A 12,291-nucleotide genomic window follows, 5' to 3' on the forward strand; every position below is an offset into this window, starting at 1 on the left:
GGAAAGAGAGAGGATTGTGCGTTGTAGACTCGCCGATTCGTTCAAAACGAACAGCTATAACAACGTGCCGCCTGTGATCATGGAGTTAATGAAGGACATGAAGGGCTTCTCCGATATCGTCTCCAAAATCGTGCTTCTTTCTCTCTCCAAATCGAAGCGTAGCTTTCGCCAGCGAAGGTTCATCTCCTCGGAACGCAGCTGAAATCGATGCTCTCCATCCTCATGATGCGCGTAGCTCTTGAACGAACGAGCGCGATGTGTAGTCGATCACCCACACGATGGTGGAAGTCGTGGACCGCAATATCATCCGCACGCTGAAGCAGAGCGCTGTGTGCTGCTCGCAGATCATGACGATGATGCTCCCCATGAGCGAAACCATCCGCATTGCGCGCGATTTGAACGATGTGAGCAAGGCGGGGTGGGTTGAGAATAGTATTTCTCGCTGGCGACGATGAAGAAGGAGGAGATTCGCGAGTATATCACTCGCCATCCCACGCGATTCACAAACCTCGACTATATGAATCTGTTTAAGATCACCACGGAGGATCGAGAACGCGACGACGCTGCGATCGATTGGATTGAGGATATTCTACAAGCAGCGAAGGCGGAGAGAGCTGCGAAGGCGAAGGGTGCTGCAAAGTCGAAGGGTGCTGCAAAGTCGAAATCAAGAATGTAAAAAACTGAATCATATTGTGGATTGTTTGTATTGAGAAAACAAGCCAAGCTACGAACTGCCAAAGATGATTGAGGGGAAATAGTATGTAACAATGCCTTGGTAATAGTCGACCCAAGCAATTCCTTGATCGACAAAGGAATCCAATTCTTTGACCCATCGGCCATGGTCATCGGTTCCCAAGTCAGACACACATATTTTCCCATTTTGTCTGTTCGCTTTTGAAAGGACTTTGAGTGAGTCCACGGTGAAGTTCATATCTGATGACTTAATATACTCCACGACTCCATCCCTATCTTCGATGGTTTCGATCGTGAGCGAATTGGATAGACAGGAAAGCTTTCGCACAGCGGTACGAATATCATCGCGGTGGACATGCTCAGCGTTTTTATTTTGATTGAGTCGTTCCTTGACTTCCGTGAGACGGATCAAACCACCGTTTTCATAACGTGTGTTAATACAGACTCCGAGCACACGCATTCCAAGCGATTTATAAAATTCATCCAAATTCTTGTTTAATAATCCTGCTAAAAACCCTTTCTTCTGAGTAAAAGGATCGACTCCGATATCATTGCAAAGTTTGTAGAATTTCTTTTGATACTCATCATCTCCCTGTAAAACTTCCTTCTGATTTTCCACAATACGCTGTAGGCAGGATTGTAAAGTCAGAACTGAACTCTTTAACGTTTCCACTCTTTTTTGTTCTTCATCATCGTCCAGCTGTGTTCTTTCTTCCATTCTTGTCAAGCAACAAAACCCAGTAGACTGGATATGCAAAGCAAGCTATAATGATATTCTGGGTTAAAATTCGAATTTCCCGCGGTTTCACTGACTTGATGGATTGACGCTTTTCTTTTTCCTGAAATCTTACTGAGCGTGATTGCAATCCATTGCTCCTATACACAGCTCCATGTCCAACCAAAATAGCAAAACTATATTATCAACTTGCATATTACTAGTTGAGAATAGTAATACACGACCTGCATGTTTTTAAGAATCGATGGGGTATCTTTGGCTATTTTGAGGGTTGCCGCGGGAATGCAGCCGTTTTTCTCATATATCGCCTCGATCATATTCTACTCATTCTAATAGAAGGATTCTATAATGCAACCAGGTAGGTATCATGAAATATATGATATATTGTTATTTTTGTAATATGGGTTCGTTGCTAAATTTGTCTAGAAATAGAGAAATACGTTCCTCCGCATTTGCGACATGCAATAGCGGACAACAGTCAAGTAGCGAACAGACCGAGGCCCTCTGAGACCAACTCGATGGCAAATAGGGGCAACAGCGGTTATTTATGGAAACGAAATTCAGAGGGAGGGTCATCTGATAGTTACAATCCTCCTGCCAGCTCGAACAGCAGATTCCAAAACTCCAGAGAAATGCGAGATGATCACTCCACCCACAACTATTATCCGCCACACGCCACTTCTAATCCGCCAATATCGAGTCGTTGGGCTGGATTGGTTCAGGAAACATATCCACCTCGCCGCTGGACGAACCGACGCGGAGCCTACAAGAATCACCTTGGTTTCCATGGTTCTTTGCGCCCTTCCAGATTTTCTGAAAAGGAGTTATTCGAGTCAATGGAACATGTAACGGAAGGAATAAACTTTGATAACGTACGTGTCGAATGTCTAACTCTCACGGGAAGTACGACAACATTCCAGTCGAAGTGAACGGTGACAACATCCCCGAGCCCATTCCCGAGTTTTCGGAAGAATACATTCCCAAATCGCTTCTCGATAATATCATTCGCTGCGACTACAGACGTCCCACCCCTGTGCAAAAATACGGTCTCGCCATCGGCTGCATTGGCCGCGATTTGATGGCCTGCGCGCAGACAGGTTCTTTTTTTTCTCTCTCTCATTTGACCGCAGGCTCGGGCAAAACCGCGGGCTTCCTGTTCCCCATCATCATCTCCATGCTCCGCAACGGTCCCAGCAAGGCTCCGCTCCCCGACGACTACGGCGATCGCTACTTCCCGACCTGCCTCATCCTCTCCCCGACGCGTGAGCTGGCTCTCCAGATCTACCAGGAATCGCAGCGCGTAGCCCCTTCCTTGCTCCTCACGAGCAGTTCTGCTACTGCACCGGCATCGCCTCCGCCGTCGTCTACGGCGGCACGCCCATGCGCGAAGTCCTGGACTCGCTTCGCTCCGGCTGCGACATCCTCGTCGGCACGCCCGGCCGCGTCAAGGACATGATCCAGCGCGGCATTCTCGGCCTCGAAGGCATCACGTTTCCCTGGTTTCCTCTTTTTACTCGCAGCCATCTCGTGCTGGACGAGGCGGACCGCATGCTGGACATGGGTTTCGAGCCGCAGATCCGCGACATCGTGGAGCAGTCGGGCATGCCGCGCAACCGCCAGACGCTCATGTTCTCCGCGACGTTCCCCGACGAGATCCAGCGCCTCGCGGGCGACTTCCTCATCGACTACGTCTTCCTCGCCGTGGGCCGCGTCGGCGGCGCCGCGCAGGACATCGAGCAGCGCGTGATCTACGTGGAGGACGCCGACAAGGACTCCTACCTCCTCCACGAGCTGGAGAACTGGGGAAACGGACGGATCCTGATCTTCGTGGAGACGAAGCGCAAGGCGGACATTCTGCAGCGCTATCTCACCACGCAGCACTTCCAGGCCGCGTCCATCCACGGCGACCGCTCCCAGGCCGACCGCGAGGACGCGCTCAGCGCGTTCAAGCTCAACCGCGTGCAGATCTTGGTGGCGACGGACGTGGCCGCGCGCGGACTGGACATTCCCGACGTGTCGCTGGTGATCAATTACGACACGCCGCAGAACATCGAGGACTACGTCCACCGAATCGGACGCACGGGGCGCGCTGGAAACACCGGCGTGGCCATCAGCTTCATCAACGAGAACAATCGCCCCATCGCGCGCGATTTGTACGATCTGCTCGATGAAAATAGTCCCGATTTTTGGATTCACTGAGACGTAGACCAGAAAATCCCGCCCTCGCTGGGAGAGCTCTGCATGTCGCGCCCGCGAGGCCGCTCGGGACGAGGAGGGTTCGGAGGCCGCGATATCCGACATGGAACTCCGCGAGCGACGCGTAATTTTGGTCGCAATGGAGATCGCGCTGGGAAAAACGGATACACAAGAAAGGGAAGCGGGTATAGTCAAGAGAAAGAGGCGCTGGAGAGCAAAGATTCTTGGAGATAAGAAGTGGAAAGGGGTGGTAATGTTCCTTTTCGGTGTTTGTTGAAACAAACCGTTGTGTTTTTGTTTTTGTTTTTTTTATAAAATGAAAATACGCAGACGTTGATTCTTTTGGGATGGGGCGGGATAAAGTGCGATTTACGAACTGGAGGATGTGGGTTGGCTCAACTTTGAAAAAAACGCGTTCCAGACCTCTGCAACCCGCGCTGTATCATTGCTCAGACATCAAAGCAGTGAAGTAGTCTTACGACATCAATTAGTTGCTCCATATTCATGTTTAGCCTCTTCATACTATTTACCACATCTTCGAGAGACTATCCTATTATGATAAACAAGGGTTTTCTTACTAAGGTAATTTCCTCAATAAGTCGAATCTTTTCATCATGGCCAGTGGACTACGTCGTACAAATTACACTTCCTTACCAGACTCATGATAAACAAATCCAAGGGAAAAAATATGCAGGAACGATTGGATCATTATAATTTGAAAAATACCTGAGCCTTTATATATATATATTGATAATGGTATGGTAATAGGTTATGACTTTTGAGTGAAAACAAGAGAAATGACAAAAGACAAGAAATTGGAAAAAGTATTCAAGAATAAAATATTTGTGTGATAAGGGGTAATGGAAATGAGGTAGTGAAGAAAAGAATTGGATTCATTGGATTCTTGTGCCAGTACCAAATGCGAGCTATTCATGTAAACGGCAATATTTCAAATCCTAATGTGAAAATAGCTACAGAATAGACAAGAAGATTGACCATAACGTTTTAGAATGACTTACTTTCATCAATCTTGCTAGACATTACAAAATTTAATAAAAATCATGCGATACAAACACTAAGACTACCAGAGATAACAAAGAGAACTTCCACACAAAACATCAGAAGTAGCTTTGATAACCAAAAATCACTTCGCAAAGCTACAGAATACTTATAGGAACCAGATCAGAGTGTGAATTTGCCAGGGATTATGTACTTCCGAAGTGCACATCACAATATACTTGTTATACTTTGTAATAGCCATCCAAAAGAAAGTTATATAAAATCGTTAACAGCAGTTACTAGATTTATGGTGCTATGTCACGAATTGAATTAATATATATATTAAGGTCGAATCTAATGTTAGTGACAGTTATGTGATATTTCGGCAAAACAATTTACCTGATGAATTTATAATAAGATACATATAAGACAAAAAGAATGCTGCTGATGTTTTAATTGGTTATCCTTACTCAGACTGTAAAATCGATACAAGACTTGTAAACTCGAAAATGGATGGTGCTTTAACAATTGTTAACAGTGAAAACGTTGTTATTGCAATACTGAATATCGATAATGGAATTGCGACAGGACCCTACATCCCAAAAATGACATGAGTGGCTTACCGTATTTAATGGGATATTTAAAAAATGGATATCGTCATGGAAGAGGGCAAGAGTATGATCTAAATGGAAAAATGACATTTGATGGATACAATAATCAAGGTAAACGAATGAAAATACATCAAGTTCCTGAAATGAAAAGATATTGGAAAGAATTAGATGAAAATGACATTGTTACATGTATTAGTAAACGGGATGATCATCGAAACAAATATGGGATATGTTATCTCTATAATAGAAATGAAATATCATGTATTCGTGAATGGAAAAAGGAAAGGAAATGTACATTGTTAAACAGTTTAATGGTTAAATAATAACTGAAAATAGAAGTTACCACAAATGATATGAATATGGGTATTTAAATGGTAAAGGACATGGCGAAGAGTTGTCATACAAAAGAAGATTTGTTTATCAAATATCTATGTGGATTCATGGCCATAGTACAAGAGAAATATGGTTCTATTTAGCATTATTATTAATAATAATGACTGCGATAGCATTCATATATGTTTCTATTACAATTAGATTCTTGGTATTATTGTGTTACTAGCAAGCCTAATTCTTTTAAAAACAATATATAGATTACTATTTCACAACATTGATGGTGTAGAATACTGTAAAACGCTCTTGGTATCGAGATTCAACACGAATTGATTGCTTTGCTCGAAAGAAAATCCTTTTTCTCCTTCTCTCCCATCAAATCCAAATCCAAATCCAAACTCAATCTCCAATCCACTTTCCCTTCCCTTCCCTTCCCTTCCATTCCATTCTCCAACAAACAACTCAATACCCTAAATGACTACGACTCTTCCTTCGGGTTTTCCTCTTCCTCTTCCTCCTCCTCTTTCATCGCAGCCGCCCTCTCTTCCTCCTCCCGCTGCTTCCGCATCCGAATCTTCTCCTCCTTCGGCCTACTTCGCACGCATTTTCCTCGCCTACTTCGGCGCATTATCCAGCAAAATCAGCATGAACGTCATGTTATCCTTGCTGTCTCGCTCCAAACACACATCCAGCAGTCGGCAGCACGCCTCCTCCGGCGTCTCATAGCTCTCCTTCGCCTCACTCGCCGCTCCTTCGCCTACCAGCAGCTCGTTCATCACCGGAATCAGCTCGTCGGGGCGGAAAACGTCCCAAATCCCGTCGCACGCGAAGATCAGATAGTTGTCCGAGGGGTCGCGCGCGATCACGCGGATGTCCGGCTCGCAGGACACCGGCTGCGCGATCGGAGACAGCGATTTGTTCTGCTTGTAGATGAAATCGCCGAACGAACGCGACACCGCGAGATCGCCATTCACGCGGTTGTTCAGAACGTACCCACCCGCGTCGTAGATTCGTTTTTTCTCGGATTCCTTTGCAATGAAAGCGAATGCGAAGCCCTACGAGCGCGGGCTTGTGATCCACCGAGAGAGGGCTGGCATGGCCGTCGCGGGACAAAACGCAGCGGGAATCGCCGAGGTTTGCAATAACAAAATGAGAAGGAGACACAAAGCCGCAAATTGCCGTGCTCCCGCTCATTGCCTAAAAATCAGCGAAAACGCGCGGAAATAACAATATTCGCTTCGTGGATTTCATTGTCAAATGCAATGATCGCGTCACGGAATGATTCATTGAAAGCTTCTGTAGGAGTACCCTAAATCACACAAAATCGAGAAAAATACTGAAAGAGATTGCCCCTTCATCTTTTGCTTCATTGAATCCACTAAGTTCTCTCTTCTTCACATCAAGCGAAACATGGAGAAATACATATACGAAGAGGTTGCTGCGCCACCATGTCCATCAAAGACTCCAAAAAACCCGCAATCAGGTAACCATTCAAGCTCAGGCTCGCAGATGTGCTGGTCCTACTTCTGAGCCCTTAGACCCGCTCTCACTTCCATAGAGATTCTCCACCCTTGCATTGAGACTACTACTCCCTTGTTTCCTTTGAAGGTAAACGAAGTAACATCCTTATCTACTACAGGCTGGTTGAGAATATTACCCATTTCGAGAAAATGAGTTCTACCAAGTTTTTTAGAGAAATGGAAATCATGTAATCTCCCGCGGGAAAAAAAGCTCTCATTAACAAACAGCTGATACTACACTTTTCTTACTCTTCCTTCATAAACACGCGAACTGTCAGCTTGTCGCCCAAACGACTGTACGTATACCCAGACCGGCGGAACATGTTCTTCATCTCTCTCACGTTCTGAAACGCGGGCTTTACATCCTCCGCAGTCAGAACAACGTATTGGCGGACTTTGTTCACGTAACGAGGAATTAACTCTCTCGCCACATTCCAGTCTGAAAGTGAGTCAAACGCTTTGAAATCGAACTGTTATCCGAGATATCTATAAAGATCGTGTCAATGCGAACGCCATCGTTAATCAAAGTGTCGATTGTGTTTTCAACGAGAGAAACGGAGTGTAAATCGTCTATTACACGCTCTGTCCAGCGATCCTGAAGAGTGGAAGGAATGGAAATTGGCTGTTTTGGTGTGTGAATTGACTGGATCAAAGCGAAAAACCATTCTATACGATGATTGAGGGATTAAGCGAGGAATGTAAAAACGGAGTTTCGAATTCATCTCGGTCGTGGTCTCCTATCGATACAGCCACCCTTTTCGTTAGAAACACAGAGAAATGACACTTACATGTTTGACACACCGTCCACCTTCAGTTTGAATGATTTCGCAGAGACCTCGACATCATGAACAACGGATTCTGAAATAGAAGGCTTAAAACAACACACATACTTCGAGTAGCAAGAGGCACATTCAGACCTTTGCGATTTTTATCTACATTTCCAGTCCATCTCGAATTCATACATTGATTTACAGACAATTCCATGTTTCGATACTTGTCATTGTCCCAATCCGCATTGAATTCTATGGATTTACTGCAGCTCACTCGGCATACTTCGCGTGATTTCTGAGATTGAAATCGAATCAGGTTGTTTGTTACGATTCATCCCAATACAATAAAAGAGAGCTCCAGAGCAAGCAACAAAGGCGATTATATAGAGAAAATTCGATGTGACACCTTTCATAAAATACACTTTCTGTTAGACTTTGCTCTTTCCTCTTTTTTTATTTTGGATTTCCATATTGTTTGTTGTTTTCACTTTGTATCTATCTGAATATCTCTATCATTTTTAATTCCTCTCAATTCCAAATGGTACAATCCGCATTCTCTAATAACAAACATTAGAAACCAAGCTCAAACGACTAAAAGTACGGTAAGTTACTGCTGTGAGAGCAATTTTGTATTTGGGTAGTCCAGTTCACCCAAACTAACAGTGACAAACACAGCAGCGAAAGAGCTGTCAAAGCGAAGCTGCTTTTTTGACAACCTCATTATATCGACATTGGAATGACCTCAATAAGTTATTTGTATAATGAAGATTCAATATCGGAAGTCATTCGAGAAAACTCTCCGCCATTCCATGATCCGAAGGGATTCGACAAGCTATTATCTCTCGCAGTAGACTCAATCGACAAGTTTCCTTATTCTCATCTCTTTTCTACCACCGTATTACAGCGAATTGCCACCGTACCCCAATTCCCCATTTTCACGCCTAGCACTACACAGAAAATTCAGAATATGACTCTTCCAAATCTCCCAGCCAGACCGAAACCATGGACCCGCTCCTGGTTTCGTCCGTGAAAGAAACAGACCCGTTTGTTGAAGACTTTGTTTCCTGGTTCATCCAGCAACGCATCCGCAAAGGCGACGTACTCCTTCTCTACCACTCCACCAATTCTAGGCGCAGCTCCGAACCCTCTTCTCTCCCTATTTCAACGACCTCTTTAAGAAGCAATCCCTGAAAGAGCGTCTTCAAACCGCTCTCCATTCCTTTTCTCTCTCTTCCGAAACGATCCAGGATCTCCAATCGTCCTGGAATCGCCACGAAAACCAACCCTTCCTTTCTCTTCTCTTGTTTTGCGTTCTATTTGACAAAACCGAGCAAACCACAATTCTTTCACGCCAAATCGAATCCATTCTCCACGAAGAATGTAACGCTCTCCTTCTCTACGATTTCGTGCACCACTCTCGCATCGATGCCGAGCCGCCCAGCAGCATGTGCGCTCATCTCCAACGCGGCTGGATTCAATGCGAATGTACGTTCGATTTGGCGGGAATTTTATGCAGCGATTCCACTCGAAAAGCCGCACTTCTGGACGTTTTCGTGCTGCGTTCGCTTCTGGAACTGCGCGGAGAACGTTCCGTTTCTGCAAATCGACGTGTTGTCCCACACAATCGAACTCTTTCTCAAAGCAAACACGCTCTGGGTGCGCATTGGAGACGACGAGACGGAGTCGCCATTCCGCATTTTGGATGACGTGTGGACTGGAATCGATTTTGTTTATGATTCTCATCTCGAAATTCGTGTTTTCGAGAAGAGTTTCCTTATCGAAAAAGCGTGTCCAGGATTGAAATCGTGTCGGTTTGGGAACGAAAGCACCACAATGGACGTGCTGTCGTTCCAAGCCAATCAACGCCAAGTGTTGTTTTCGTTTTCGTTTTCGTTTTTGCTTGGTATGGGCTTGTAACGCTGTAGAGCAGCAGAACCTTTTTTTACTCCCATCACTTCCGATTTTTCTTCCCGTTCGTATCCCCTCTCCATTTCCTTCTGGAATGCCTACTGGGGAAACGTGGAACCGCTTTCCGTAACGGAATCGACGCTCCTCGCTGCGATGAAAACCGAAACGCTTTCCGCCAAACCAACGGAGGAGGAATCAAATTGGACAAATCTGCTCGAATTGTGGAATGACAGAATTCAGAAGTATGCTCGCTTTCGTGTTTTTTTAAACTAGATTTCGAACGATCAACGTGAACCACACGCAGACATCCACTCCTCCTTTTCCACTCCCTTGCCAGGACCAATCGGCCTGCCTTCTTCTTTTGATCACACTCACATTCAATCACCCCTCTCTTCTCAATCTTCTGGACAACACTCTTTCTTTCCACATGCCCCACAAATCCCACCCCGCTTTAACTTCCCTGCTTCCCCTTTTACTCGACATTTCCACTCGCATGGAAAGCAAAACGCAGCACAAACGCGAATCCGAAGAAAACCAGCTCGACGAACAAACCAATCTCCCCGAACGATCCCCCTCCGCGTAGTTTCCCCGTTTCTCCGATCACAAATAGAGAAGAAACGGGCTACACTCGCATTCTCCAAATCATCTCGACCCACTTTTCCTCTTTTTTTGGCAGCACGGAAGCCCAGCTCGACTACTTAATTTCTCTCACAATCGCCGTCACATCGCCTCTGCTGTCTCCCAAATCCACTTCTGAAAACCGAATCGCCGAGGACGTTCTCGAAGCGGTCTGTCAGAACCACTTCCTCATCACCGAATTCGCTTCGTCGCTCATTCCAAACCGCGACGTTTTGCATTGGCAGCATCGCTATCACGAGCTCAACGCCGATTTGATCCGATTCGACGCGTCGATTTCCACTGCAGGCGTCGCGATCAACTCCAAAGGCGACTTCGTAATCAACAGCAACCCCAACCGATCCAAGTTCAACGCGGCGTTCTGCTCGCCCGCTCTGGAGAGCGGCGTGATTGAGATCAAATGGCGCTTGGAGGACGACCGCATGAACGACGAAATGACGTGCTTCGGCTTCACGACGAGTCCTTTCGAGTCGAATAAAAACTACGAGGAGAGCCAATCGATGTGGGTGTATCGCTGTTTCAACGGGGATTTGTACAGCCAGGGACGGAAGCTGGAGAGATCGCTGGAGAAAGCGCACGCAGGCTCGGAAATCACGTTTCTGTTTAACTTGGACGAAGCGACGGTGTCGATTTCGATCAACGAACGAGCCTATGGCGTCGTGTTCGCCTCCATCCCGACACCTGTCTATCCTCTTGTTTTGTTTTACAACTCACAACCCCCACAGCGCGCCGTTCGCTTGGTTTCGGTCACGTGCCAATCGAATTCGATCGCTTCCTCCTCCTTGTCGAGCGAGCAGCCCGAAGCTTCTTCAAGCTCGGGAAACGTGTCCTTGCTAATCCACCATCTTTCAGAGTGTGTTTACTCGCCTTCTTTTCCATAGATGTTACTTCACCACGCACGACAAATCCATTTTGTTCACGCTCCAAATCCTTCTAGAGCGCCTTTTCAGCTCCTCCCAGCTGCTGCGACGCTGCGGATTGTACGACGATGTCTCGCCCCCAGCCACGAGCGTCCGGCTCTCTGGCTCGCTGTTAGATTGGTGTGACGAGTGTTGGTAGTTTTTCTGCTCGGCTTTCACGCAGCAAACCTCCCTCGCAGCTCTCGCACCCTCTCCACTTCTCCACCATCCACACCAATCTTCTAACGGCGTCCGAACATGTCCTCACGCACACCGCTAGCGACCACTGGGCCTTTGCGTCGTTTGTTCTTCCGGAGCGATCGGACGCTCTGTGGATCGTCCGCATCACCTATCACGCAACGAAAGAGCCGCAGCTGATCGTTGGAATCATCGAGGAGACGCAGGACTCCGGTTCACTCATCGAGCGTCGCTCACATGTAGACGAAGTGAATTACGAAACGTTTCTGGGCAGCGATAAAAACACGTGGGGCTACAAAACATCAGGGCAGCTGTATCTTTTTTTATCTCCTCCTTTGATTGGCTAGATTCCACGGGAATCAATGCACGGGCAACGTGATTCGATCGAGCCCTCAATCCTCGCTCGTGTTCATCTTCGACGGCATCCAGCGCGAAATTCGCCTCCAAATCGACTCCATGAACCACGTGACGCTCTTCGACTCGCTCCCAGAACACTGGATCCCCGCGATTGCTCTTCTCCGCGAAGGTGATTCGGCTTCTGTGGATCTTCTCCCCTCGATCACGTCGGTCTCGCAAGAAACGCGTTGGTGCGACCTGTACAAATCCTACAAAGGCGACGTGTATCTGGCAGGAGAAGTGAGTGAAAACGTGGTGCGCGTGGTGGAGTTCGTTCTGCAGGACCTCGTAACGCACTTGAATGAAGGCGAATTGAGCCAGAATCGATTGTATGGGATCGAGTGTTGATTGAGACGAAGGCAAAACTATCTGAACGACTTCATTTATCCGATGCTCGCT

General features: G+C 46.6%; 4 protein-coding genes; 2 read left to right on the plus strand and 2 right to left on the minus strand.

The window, feature by feature from the left end:
* Window positions 1-269: 269 nt before the first annotated feature.
* On the plus strand, window positions 270-3,628 carry GSBLH_T00001671001 (uncharacterized protein; the record flags this gene model as incomplete). XM_013040101.1 has 6 exons in its annotated part: window positions 270-404; window positions 434-2,301; window positions 2,334-2,526; window positions 2,560-2,729; window positions 2,759-2,919; window positions 2,950-3,628. The coding sequence occupies exons 2-6, from the start codon at window positions 1,948-1,950 to the stop codon at window positions 3,626-3,628; spliced, it is 1,557 nt and encodes a 518-aa protein (XP_012895555.1). The 5' UTR covers window positions 270-404; window positions 434-1,947.
* A 2,401-nt stretch (window positions 3,629-6,029) lies between these two features.
* On the minus strand, window positions 6,030-7,240 carry GSBLH_T00001672001 (uncharacterized protein). XM_013040102.1 has 8 exons: window positions 7,116-7,240; window positions 6,988-7,085; window positions 6,903-6,957; window positions 6,794-6,874; window positions 6,625-6,762; window positions 6,327-6,593; window positions 6,184-6,296; window positions 6,030-6,155 (listed from the first exon to the last, which is right to left on the minus strand). Exons 1-8 carry the CDS (start codon window positions 7,224-7,226, stop codon window positions 6,044-6,046), a joined length of 975 nt encoding a protein of 324 aa, XP_012895556.1. The 5' UTR covers window positions 7,227-7,240; the 3' UTR covers window positions 6,030-6,043.
* Window positions 7,241-8,429: 1,189 nt separating this feature from the next.
* On the minus strand, window positions 8,430-9,598 carry GSBLH_T00001673001 (uncharacterized protein; the record flags this gene model as incomplete). XM_013040103.1 has 1 exon in its annotated part: window positions 8,430-9,598. The coding sequence occupies one exon, from the start codon at window positions 9,596-9,598 to the stop codon at window positions 9,029-9,031; it is 570 nt and encodes a 189-aa protein (XP_012895557.1). The 3' UTR covers window positions 8,430-9,028.
* A 592-nt stretch (window positions 9,599-10,190) lies between these two features.
* GSBLH_T00007027001 (uncharacterized protein) lies at window positions 10,191-12,240 on the plus strand (the record flags this gene model as incomplete). The annotated part of the gene is given in 5 exon segments (XM_013040104.1): window positions 10,191-10,342; window positions 10,374-11,252; window positions 11,281-11,448; window positions 11,459-11,809; window positions 11,844-12,240. The coding sequence occupies 5 exon segments, from the start codon at window positions 10,191-10,193 to the stop codon at window positions 12,238-12,240; spliced, it is 1,947 nt and encodes a 648-aa protein (XP_012895558.1).
* Window positions 12,241-12,291: the final 51 nt, after the last annotated feature.

Source organism: Blastocystis hominis (assembly GCF_000151665.1).
Source record: "Blastocystis hominis, Singapore isolate B (sub-type 7) whole genome shotgun sequence assembly, scaffold_13".
Taxonomy (NCBI): Eukaryota; class Bigyra; order Opalinata; family Blastocystidae; genus Blastocystis; species Blastocystis hominis.

What these genes read in the sequence shown, in the direction of transcription:
- GSBLH_T00001672001 (XM_013040102.1), bottom strand. Translation starts at nt 7,226, where the DNA reads ATGGGTAATATTCTCAACCAGCCTGTAGTAGATAAGGATGTTACTTCG. An exon ending in TGGATCACAAGCCCGCGCTC is followed by an intron (nt 6,594 to 6,624) that starts GTAGGGCTTCGC and finishes TTCATTGCAAAG; the next exon opens with GAATCCGAGAAAAAACGAAT. An exon ending in CGGTGATGAACGAGCTGCTG is followed by an intron (nt 6,297 to 6,326) that starts GTAGGCGAAGGA and finishes AGTGAGGCGAAG; the next exon opens with GAGAGCTATGAGACGCCGGA.